We start from the raw sequence: 11704 nt of genomic DNA, 5'->3' as shown, positions 1-11704 counted from the left end.
GGTATCATACAAAGCGACATCTTGCGTGAGAAAAAAGATAACTCCACGACTATTTATATATCACCTCAAGCTAACAGGCGCGTTTCACTACTTTGTTTTAAAGCTTTAAGCAGCTTAAATCTAGTAGTCACAATGCACACTCACTCCTCCTTCTTTTTTTCCCTCTCTTTCTTCTCATTCCACAGTACAGTACAGTAGCAGCAGCACCTAACACACAGCCACTTCGAACAAATAACATGACTTATAGAGTTGAGTGAGGAACTATGGACTAGGGTCGGTCTATATAGGATTCCTGAATCTTTATCTGCTTACACTCTTTTCTTAGAATTAATTAGAAGGATAACTCACTCACTCTTTTTTCTCCTTTTAAAAATTATATGATGGATGAATTTCATATATTCCATCCAGCAATAACTACAATTATCGGGTAAATCCTTCAAAGATGATAAAACACCCCCATCAGTTACTCATAAATTATAATATGCCCGATCTTTTACATTAATTAACAATTATTAATATCAAAGGGATAGATCACATGATTTCTCTTTCTGGATAATTTTATCTTACCCTTCTTTATATCAATATTTTAGTATTTGAAACTAGTTCATTACTCTCTCTTTCTCCTGAAACGGACGGGGGAAAAAGTTGCATATGCAGATTTTTTTTTATTAATGATTTTTTGCCGAGATCCGGTTCATGTATGTCATTACGTGAATTTCCACATCGTTCAAGAAGATACGGGAATCCCGTAATTCACATAAAATACGAGTTACAATGAGAGTGGGTTGAAATTCAAATGCCTATGTAGTTGATAGAGCTACGCATTACGTCTAATGACATGATTAATATGTGCTTATCTCTGTTTAGGATAATGTTCTCTCCATAAAGTATTATATATTATGAACAAAAAGGTTAAAAAAACTCGGAAATAGCACCTTATAACTTTTGAAAATACTTGTTTTATTTTTTGTCAAACGATTTTTTGAAATCAAAGAATACAGAGATACGAATTACACAATAAAAATACATATTACTCAGAAACAGCAAGTACATGCAACACGATAGATAAGCCTTATTAAAAAAAATAATATGGTTAAGCTTGATGTACAAAGTAAAAAATATCAACATAATTCAATTACAAAAACCTGTAAGAAATCGATTTAATTTGAAGTATATATTTACAAAGTGAACAGTAAGCACATAATTTAAGAAGAGATAGGAGGGGAGATGTATCCTTCAAAGACATAGGTTTTCAATAGTTAGAGTGTTGTTTTTGAATTTAATACCTTGTCTAGCTTTGAGTTGAAAAAAGATCGTAGAATTTTATAACTCTGAAACATTGAAAAAAAAAAGGAATTAAGTTAACTATATGCATTACTCAAGCTTACCATTTAAGCGTTTAGCAAATAAGCTTGTCATTGAGTGAGGTCACAAGAAGAACACATAAGGAATCATGATTGCGAAAAAAATAATACAACAATTTTATAACGGTCTGAACGTACAAAATATTATATTCAGAGAATGAACAAAACACAAAGTGAATCGAATTATCTTCATTAAACAAGTTTTTATTATTACAGGAGAGGAAGCTTTTTAACTCGTCACAATATCATTCAATTTGTAATAATATATATAATTAATATGCTCATTTTCAAAAAATAATAATAGTGATATCAATTAATTAATGAAAGCCAAAACGTACAAAAACTTGGAAGGCTCGCGTTCATATTCATAAATTATATACAAAATCGAAAGAATATTCACAAATTTCGATCAAGTTTGAGACAATGTAATTTTTATAAACTAAAATCCTTAAAGTACTATACAAAAATATAAAATTCAATTGCCCTTAGCAAAATATACAAATGAATATATAGGTATATTATGAATAATAATGTTTTGGTCCAATCACCAATCCCATTAAATTTCATAAAGCAAGTATAAAAAGCGAGTGGTTAATAAGCAAATTTCATCTGGATCCCATTTTTTGAAGTACCTATTAATGTACATAAATAAAAGAGAAAAGATTAAAATACGAATTGATCTAAAATATATATAGACATAAATTCAATTGGATAATTACCTTAGCCCTGTCTGTGGATTCCGTTTCCAGGATATTGGAGTCCACGGGATACTCTCTAGAAACAATACAATAGTACTCCCCCCCGTGATCATCTGTACCATATCGATAGCCTGGACCAGTATTTATCACCTATAATACAAATAATCAATATATTATATAATATACATCTATGTATGTGGCAACAAAGAAAAATATTTAAGTAAAATGAACACAAAAGTTACTCAATGTCATTTACATGGAAACTTTTTACGATTACATGATACTCACTTGTACGAGCTTCCATCCGTCTGATAGCGTGGATATCATTTGAGTCAGCTCCTCTTCGTGACATTGAAGTAAACGATATACATGTTTCCCTTTGGTTTCCTTCTTCTGAATGTCTCTTATGTGAATTCGCTCCTTTATGAGCTTAATTAAAGAGGATACATTATAAAATTCAGCCTCTTCTAAAACTCCCTCTTCTGATATGTTTTTATCCAAGACAAGTTTTCCATGACGAAGGAAATTAAGGACAGGAGCAAAGTAATGAGGATCGCGGTCAATCAAATATGCACCATTCTTATCCTAGACAATATGTTCAATAAAATAATTAAAAATGAGATTACATTCAATCGTATGTCATTATAAAGTAAGTAATAACTATAAAAATAAATATATATTCAAATTTGTAAATGTGCAATTAATTCAATGAGAGTTCGGAATTACATTCTGATCACTTATTCTTTCCACGATGACGTCATGTACGTGTAAATACATTCGCGTCAATCACTTCTAAAACAACATGATACATCTACGTCATAATAACTCATTAAAACAACCTGAATGGAGGGCAGCTCTTCGGAAATCCTGTGTAATCGTGAAAGGAAGGATTTAGGATCCCGATCAACAGTTGTTTTGGTCGTTGCAAAAAGAGTTCCTCCAACATTGAAATGAATCCACTCAGGAGAATCGTTGATCATTTTATCACTGTCAGTATATTCCGAACACTTATTTTCTTCTTATCAATATCACACAACAAAATATTATTAAAAAAATACTCGCGCGCATCCGGAGCACCAAATGAAGACAAATAGGGATAGATGGAAGTTTGGAACTTAGGCTTTTGAAAGCGATGCAATTCAGGAAATAGTAAATGAATGTACCTTGAATCAACGACACATTACTTTATTATTTAAATTGGTAAATCATTAAGCACTTACGCATGTACGTATTATGTTTATGAATTACGAGTATTAGCCCTAATCATCATAATTTATAAGTTACTTATAAATTATGATTAGGAGAACTATGAGGTTCCACGATTCCCAAAGACGTAGATATGATTTTTAAACAAGGATAAATTCTGGGACATTTTGTAAATTTTTAAAAAACATAAAATTTTGATGACTTTAAAAAAAAAAAGTATTTTATAATTTAAAATATTAAAATTGCACATCCCCCTATTTTTTAGATCAAGATCAGGCCGAGGGAAAGACCCACAATGTCCCACTAAAACTAGTCTTGAGGGCAAATTGGGATTACAGTAAATTTGAGACATGTACATCTCCTGCTAACTGTCTCCATGACAGAATTGATAAAATATTTTGAGTAAATGGTAAACACTGTGTTGAACATTTATTATAGAAAACCAACTCAACATTTAAGAATCAACTTGAATGTCAGAGGAATCGATTCTATTACTAAATAATGCTTCAATAGAAACAAAACAATTTTCGAAGTACATAATATATTTACTGTCCTTGTATAAAAAGTAAAGTACTTCACTGAAGTGAAGTACTTTACTTTATATTTGGATTCCCATTTTTTATAATATGTTGTTATTGTGTACTTCAATAAAATAGTCTAGTTCATATAATTTTTTATTAGTGAGAAATAAATAGAACACAAAAAACACATAAATAACTTTTCCATATTTTTTTTGTCTTTTTGAGAAAAGTTAATTAGCAAGAATAGTATAAATCATTTATTCAGCCATGTCGGAATTAAATTCTAGTCTCTAAGTTCAAATAATAATGAATGCACGACCTAATATATACTGCATACGTAAAATCTAAGAGAATAAATGTGAATCAATCACATAGGAGCTAATAAACAAATAATATTAAGTATTAACTATTTAATCATATGGTGACTTGGGTATTTCTTACCTAAAAATAAGAAAGATAGTGAATATAATAATTAGAATCTGTAAATCACAGCTCTTTACCAATAACCAGGAACAAAATGAATTTTAAAACGCAGGGATTAACTAAAACTAAAGAAAGTATTTATTTCATCCAACCAATTAATTACAAAATACAACTATTTATATAAAAGCACTGTGAACAACTTGGATAAAAATATCATCAATGCATTGGGAGAGTTGATTAGTTTGAAATAAAAATACAAGCGCAAGGAGAAGGTGAGCGCGATACTTATGATATACTTGCATTAATAACCTTGTTAATATCAGTTGCTTTTTATATGACAATGATTATTATTATTGATTTTTTTTTTTTTTTGGGGGGGGAAGGAAGGAAGGAAAGGTTTAGTAGTAATAAATGCATTCTTCATTGCTCTTCCAAGAAGCGAACGCCTCCTCATCGCATGGTAGAGCGAGGAACGCTGCCTTGCCCTTGGATATCAATCCTCAGTAAATAGCAATGACTTACCCGAACTGTCTAGAAGGAAGGAGATTGTTGGTCCACTTTTCAATATCCTTGATACCAACATCAAATCTTGGGGAGATAACTCCACACTTGTTTAAACGCCCAGTAAGATTAACGACAATCTTGCCACCACGGTGATCATCGACGACCTCAAATTCTCCAATGTACCCATGCTTCATCATGACGGTAAGGGAGCGGACTATGACCATAGATGAGGGTCTGAAGAGGACTTGGCGTTTGCTGCAGTAGCCCTGCAAGTACTGGTTGTAAATCAGTTTTGTTTTGTACAATTTTTAATGAGTCACTTCACTGAAAGCACTTAAATCATGTAATGATCCAGGAGCTATTATATGAGTATATTCATTTAAAGATTTTCAGAATATAAATTACCAATGAATATACTTTTATTCTAATATGAAATATATAATTAAGCATAATGAAACCTGAAAATACTTGATGATTCACGATCTAATTTAATTATTCATTGGGTAGAACCATGGATATTCCCACATGAGGGGACTACGAAAGAAGATGGGGGGCACGTTTTTTATTCAGTTTCTTCAAGAGGGGAAATATAGAAAAACAAGCGAAGCAGCATTCATGATTATTCCATGATTCTAGAATTCCATAGGTAGAACACAAACTCAGAAAATTGTATAGAAAGGTTAAATCCACCAAATCCACCAATAATGTATAAACTCACAAGTAATAATTGAAAAAAATAAATCCTAACTTAAGTAGTTCAATCATAATGATATGAGAATCAAGACACCCACTTTGTCAAATCTGAAAAGATGTAAGTGAGGCCAGAAAAATAACAAACAACCTCTAAAATATTATTACTTAACGTTCTTTTTAGATTCAAAGGCTAAAAATTCTTCCTTCTCGACACCGGATGCAAACTACCCTCGTGCTAAATATGAAGAGGAACTGAAAAATGGCACTCATGCCTGAATAAAAAAACTTGGATATTTTCAGATATTTGTTTATTGAGACGTTTAAAATATAACAATTAATAATATACTAATAGGTACAACACTCACCTAAAATCAAAAGAAAAAGAAAAAGTATTAGATACGACAATAAATTTAAGTTAATAAAAATCTTAGATTTTTAACTTTTATCAGTAAAGATTAAGCCATTTGAAATTGCTCAAAGTTATTTAGCATTCAAATTTGTATCATGATCAAAAAACCAAATTCTTCCATGTTATATCATAATTGTCTGAGAAAGTAAATAGTTACTTTGACGAATCAGAGCTCGACGAGAGCGGAAATGCACCTTATGATAATATTAAAAGTATATTATCTAAAATGTATGCTCCTTTGGGGGAATCTCGAATGGGTAAATATATTGAATTATTACAAGCTAAAGCAAGACCTGAAAAATATTATATACAAAGTAAATTGATATTCCCTTCAAACACGAATCCACGTGAAGATATAATCAGATTTGCAACAATGAGCGGAGTTGCACAAGAATGCAAACTAATATTAAAATCTCGATTTGGAAAAGAATCTATTGATAGTTTTTATGCACTTTGCAAATCGTTAGATTCACAGACACATGAATTACCAACAGTTCAGGCCAACGCTTTTCATGAGACACCGACGACAATAAATTCATCACCTCTACATCAATCAAGATAGAAGAAAAAATGTTTCTATATCGAAAATTCGGATTAGGAGCTTGGAAATGTGTTACTCCACATTGTGTCCCTGTTAATTTTTACAAAGTCAATATTAATGCCATTGATAGTAGTGATGGTGATTATGTTAGAAAATAGATTAATATGATAGTTACTTTGTGTTTTTCTTTTATTTTACAGACATAAAATAAAATTAAATATTTAGTAGACACCGGCTCTTGTTATAGTCTACTTCCATCAAGACTAATATCTAATGGCGACTATCGTCTAAAATCAACTTCTTTGAGATTATTTGCAGCCAATGGATCTGAAATTAGAAATAAAGGACATATTGTTCATCCTATTCAAATATTAAAAGAGAAAATCTTCTGGACATTTCAAATTGTGGATGTCAAACATCCTATACTTACATTTCCTCAGAAGAAACAATATAACCCTCCGTATTTCACGAAGTCAATATATCATTCAAGGCAGAAGAATGCCTATAGAAACATCCGGAGAAAAATATAATCGAATATTTCAATAAAACTTTAATCAAGGAAGATTTCCCGAAGTTGTGTAGAAACTTTGTCACTTTTAACAAGTTTAATATAGAGAAGAATATATCTCACAAGATTGTAACTACTCAAATACATGCACAATGTAAGCCTCGTAAATTAAATAAAGAAAAATTAGAGGAAGCCAAAGCAGAGTTCTATAAGTTACTCAATGCAAAAATAATTGAAAGATCAGATAGCCCATGGAGTTTGCGTATTCACACGGTAAAAATGCCTGACAGATCATTGAGAGTATGTGGAGATTACAGACTTTTAAATAATCCAACAATAATTGGGATACAATATCAACCGATTTGAAATAGCTCCATCAGATGAATCTAAAAAGGTACCCAAACATTTAAATCACCAACAACACATAAAGATATAAGTAAGTTAATAGGACAAATTAATTATTGTCATCGATTCGTACCAAATTGTGCAGAAATAGTTGGATCTCTATATTATATGATGAGATTGGATCGGTTTTCATGGACCTCGGATGACAAATTATACTTCAATGAAATAAAACAACTTCTTTCCAAATCGGTCAGACTAACTTTCCCCAGAGCAAAGATTATAATTACAACTGATACATCTGATTGGATTATTGGAGCAGTTCTGGAACAAAAAATTGATAATGATATTCTTCCCCTCGCATTTTATAACAGGAAATTAAACGGATCCGAAAAAATATTCAACTTTTCATCGTGAGCTACTATCGATTTATCAAATAATAAAAAGTAAAGACGCATGATTGAAAGTAGCAAGTTGAAGTACTAGCAGTTTACAAGCCGATTGTGGATACATTGAGAGCAAAAAAATCCAATTTGGACAAACAGACAAACTCAATATTTCTCTCTAATTTCAGAATGAATCACCAACTTGAGTTACCAAAAAGGCTCTAAAAATTTTATAGCCGACCTTTCATCACGTCCAATAAATTCTATTAATGTTGACAAACCAGTTATATCGGTAATGGATAAAGGAAAAGCCAAGTGAATACATGAAACCCCTTGGCACGTTGGAGAATACGCCACAATAACACGTATCAAATGGAAACTTTGTACTAGAAGATGGAGCAATAAAAATGATTAAAAGGATAATCAAATAGTGTAATCAATGTCAAAAGACAAAAATAATAAGGCATAAACATGTTCCCTTTAACTCTCCAGTTACCCCCATCAGCTAGATTTTAGAACATATCAGTAGATATTGTTGGTCCATTTGAAGACACAAGCCAAAGAAACAAATACTAGCTTACTTGCATAGATTCATACACAAAGATTTTGGGATCAACCACACAACTACTCTGTCCTACAGACCACAAAATGATGGATTACTGGAGAGAAGGCATAGAAAACTGAAGGAATTAATTTGAGCAAACGATGGTAAATGCGATGAAAATCTTCCATTATGCTAGTTACAGATGAGAAGTATAATAGATATAAGTTCAGAACCTTCCATATTTATGTGACACTCATCACCGACAGCCCTCCACTATTCAGTGGACCGTAAAGCATATCATACAAGATGTTTCTTCTCCTTTTCGCTTCGAGAAATGAGCTCTTATATTATTATTTAATCCGGAAGTTAAAAAGAACTTCATGAATACTGAATAAGGTCATAATTCTTCTGATTGACTTTATTGTTTCGAAGGGGATACCACCCAAGATCAAAGTTAGGTCGTCAGTATAGCAGAGGCATTTTGGATGAGCTGGGATCACCAAAAATTCAACGATTTCGTCATCCTGCTGAATATTGTAATGTATTCGTGTTTCCTTCCCCCTTGTTCTCTTAATTCTCTTATTTTCTTGTATGTATATATATGTCTAAAGTACAGTCTTTTACCTCGTTTTAAGTATAAATAGTTCTGTATTTTATGAATGTATCAGAGTAGGTTTTTGCATTAATAAGAATATAATTGTTCCTAATAGACAACCTTTGTTTTATTCCTCCACGTCTTTCCTCTCCTCATTTCTCTCGGTCATCCTGGATTCCTTGGTAAGATTACTCCGACCATTCTAATTATTAATCTTTTCTGATATAGTGTACAAATGAAGAAATTCATGAGATAACATATCAAAGACTTCGTCTAAATCTAGAGCAATCACAAAGATGTTACATGATGATTCCAGGAATGGTTGCACAGAGAAAGGAACGTTGTCTATAAGGTTACTCTTCAGAAAACCACGCTGGGGAGAGGTGCATATACTATGTGTCAGTCATACTACTGATTCTGTTGGTCAAAACATAGGAGGACATTTTCTATATAGGTACTTTGCATGGTTAACGGTTGGTTATTCTTCAGGTATCCTGGTTGCATGTTAGCTTTTGGATACATAACAATTCGTATTTCGGATGCAAATTGAGGAAAAAACTCCAGAGACATATTTCCCTCTTGTAAAAAGATAGTACAATAGGAATCAAGAGGTGAATGTGAATTTTGTAAAATTTGAACGTAAAACTAGACGGTTAAAGGGAATTACATAGACTAGCATTTTGGACAATGATATTATGACTCTTAGAGCACCTCAAAGATTTTTCTATTAGATCTTTACTTGCTTTTGATATTAATCATTAAAGAATAATTATAACATTTTTAGAAACAATATATATGTTCGAGGCTGGAACTACAAAAACTCATATATCAAACTCTAATTATACATATGATTTCATGTCATTTCGTTTAATAAAAAAGGTAAGGCCATGATAATTACATAAATACATAATTTAAAAGTGGTTCTATAATGTAGGGAATAATTTAAGAGCGCATATCCTTTATACAGGTTTCCTCATTTAAAATTATACCTACATAAACAATGTATGCACATAGCTGAACAATCCATTATCCATTTTTCTGTGAGTAAACATGTTGCAAAGAAATATGTAGCTTCGAAAGTCAATTACTTTCTGAGAGGTTAACATTTTTATTACATGTTAAAAGCGATCAAAAGTGTTTGGATCACATCATAATCACACTCACATTATTATGATCTTTACTATATCTCTCAGCCCTTCTTTATCAAACATAAAGAAGCGGAAACTCATTAGAAGCAAACGAAAATTACGAATTTCTTACAAGCTCCTGGATATTTATATATTATTAGCTAAAAAAACCTTCAAATACTAATAAAGTATGATTTAAAAACCAAAGCAATTACACTGTGCAACCACATTTTAGTGTTTTTTATTTGAATTTTGTATGTTGAAAAATATCAAAATTGATTTCTATAATAAAAAATTAATCAAATAATTATTTGATCTCCAGATTGATTTTTAGTTCATAATACAAGGTGAGACCATCATTTAATCGGGCTTGCTAGAATTTTCAATTTGATGTATCACACCGAATGCTGGGCAAGATAGATCTACTATGACGTCAATATTAAGAGCATGGTGGAATACAAACATCAGTCGTACATGCGTTATGGTATAGCCTTGTATTGATTTACCCTGGGTATTTATCAATTTTAAATAACATTTTGGATTTTTTTAAAATTATTTTTGTATATATTCAATTCTTGTTATATTGATTTAATGTGCAACATGTTTGTTTTATAAGTAGTCATCTACATTAAAATTTAATAATTATAAATATGAATTCATATTTTAGTTCCGATTCTGTTTTATTTATATATTTATTAAAAAAATATAAATTATAATATTCAATGAGTCTGCAATTTTGTTATGCAAAAGAGCCTTCATTCTTCCTCCCACTTTATAGTATAAGAGATTGAACCCTTGAATACTACAAAGAGGAAAAAACGAGAAAGACGATTTAGAATGTTTCCATCTATGGGATAAATTTTAAATAGTCTTCCTTGAAGCTCTCCGATGGCCTTCTGGGACAATCCCGTGCAGAGGAGCGCAGCTGTCTCAAATTTCTTCTTGTACTGTGTGCTCATGGTAGCGACTAGAATATTGTTTTTCTTAGAAATCAATAGCTAATTATATGTTCTACAACATTGCTCATAGGAAAATTCTAAAAAAAAATGACTCTTACCCTCACAAAATGAGAGATGAGTAAATTTTAACGGTTGGCACAGTACTATGTACGATGAATGTATAATCAGTTTACTTATTAATCATATTCCTTGTAATTTTTGAACATTATGCCTCATCTTTGATGATATCTTCTTTCCTGAAATTAATACCCAAAATTATATTCATTTGCTTCATAGATACCAATGAAATATATATATATGAAATTCATTTGAAAAATTGGGAAGAAATGTAGTGTAAATGATAGTCAGGACAAGGAGTACTGAAGAAATAAAGATCCGTTGGTATTAATGATGTATTTGACTAACTACCCGATGATTTCGGGCCTTTTTCCTCTCTTTCTTTTTGGAGGCAAGGTTGTGTGATACCATAAAGATAACTACGTAAAATAATTCGTGAATATTAATATATAATTTAATTACAAGAAATTTGATAATCTGGAGTATTTTCATAGAAATTCATAGTGTATTCGGACAATCAAAAAATTATATAATACCAAATTGTCACAAAGAGACCCCATTTTATTTTACAAAATATACCTCGGCCATAAGGTTGTCCAGGACAGCTGGTACCTAAAGAAGATTAAAGTCTATCGTCACTGCTATCTTGTGTTTCAAGAACCACTTCTAATATATTATAACACACCCCGGGCCACGTATTATGCAAGTGCACCGCTTGTCCACAAGGTGGGTCATTAACCACCGCCACCTCTTCCTTGAGTATTAAGGCTCCCTTCTAATAATCTATAATACACCTCAGGGCACGGGTTGTGCAAGTAAACTGCAGG

General features: G+C 31.5%; 1 protein-coding gene and 2 long non-coding RNA genes across 6 annotated transcripts; 1 reads left to right on the top strand and 2 right to left on the bottom strand.

The window, feature by feature from the left end:
* Positions 1–939: 939 nt before the first annotated feature.
* Positions 940–4433, bottom strand: inc (BTB/POZ domain-containing protein inc). 3 transcript variants are annotated; one of them, XR_005864964.2, is made up of 7 exons: positions 4290–4433; positions 3283–4230; positions 2902–3225; positions 2351–2647; positions 2084–2212; positions 1389–1996; positions 940–1331 (listed from the first exon to the last, which is right to left on the bottom strand). XR_005864964.2 is itself a non-coding variant. In XM_040715073.2 (4 exons), exons 1-4 carry the CDS (start codon positions 3040–3042, stop codon positions 1970–1972), a joined length of 594 nt encoding a protein of 197 aa, XP_040571007.1. In that variant the 5' UTR covers positions 3043–3145; the 3' UTR covers positions 940–1969. The 3 variants fall into 3 exon arrangements, 2 of the variants coding, with proteins under 2 accessions (XP_040571007.1, XP_040571006.1); XM_040715073.2 differs by lacking the exons at positions 3283–4230; positions 4290–4433 and having other exon boundaries at positions 940–1996; positions 2902–3145; XM_040715072.1 differs by lacking the exons at positions 1389–1996; positions 3283–4230; positions 4290–4433 and having other exon boundaries at positions 2902–3112.
* Positions 4434–4770: 337 nt separating this feature from the next.
* Positions 4771–5909, bottom strand: LOC121120549 (uncharacterized). Its single transcript, XR_005865096.1, has 2 exons — positions 5575–5909; positions 4771–5517 (listed from the first exon to the last, which is right to left on the bottom strand). It is a non-coding gene; the product is annotated as an uncharacterized lncRNA (long non-coding RNA).
* Positions 5910–6057: 148 nt separating this feature from the next.
* On the top strand, positions 6058–10516 carry LOC121120310 (uncharacterized). 2 transcript variants are annotated; one of them, XR_005865002.2, is made up of 2 exons: positions 6058–9613; positions 10184–10516. It is a non-coding gene; the product is annotated as an uncharacterized lncRNA (long non-coding RNA). The 2 variants fall into 2 exon arrangements; XR_011780646.1 differs by having other exon boundaries at positions 9669–10516.
* The last annotated feature ends 1188 nt before the right edge of the window (positions 10517–11704 follow it).

Source organism: Lepeophtheirus salmonis, chromosome 6 (genome assembly GCF_016086655.4).
Source record: "Lepeophtheirus salmonis chromosome 6, UVic_Lsal_1.4, whole genome shotgun sequence".
Classification (NCBI taxonomy): Eukaryota; Metazoa; Arthropoda; class Copepoda; order Siphonostomatoida; family Caligidae; genus Lepeophtheirus; species Lepeophtheirus salmonis.
The sequence above is the reverse complement of the archived record's forward strand: the minus strand, read 5'-3'. Positions and strand labels throughout refer to the sequence as shown.

Coding starts and splice junctions, on each gene's coding strand:
- inc (XM_040715072.1), bottom strand. CDS start 3,042: ATGATCAACGATTCTCCTGAGTGGATTCATTTCAATGTTGGAGGAACT. Junction 2,213..2,350: donor ACGGATGGAAGCTCGTACAA/GTGAGTATCATG, acceptor TTTGTATTATAG/GTGATAAATACTGGTCCAGG. Junction 1,332..2,083: donor AATCCACAGACAGGGCTAAG/GTAATTATCCAA, acceptor TCAATGTTTCAG/AGTTATAAAATTCTACGATC.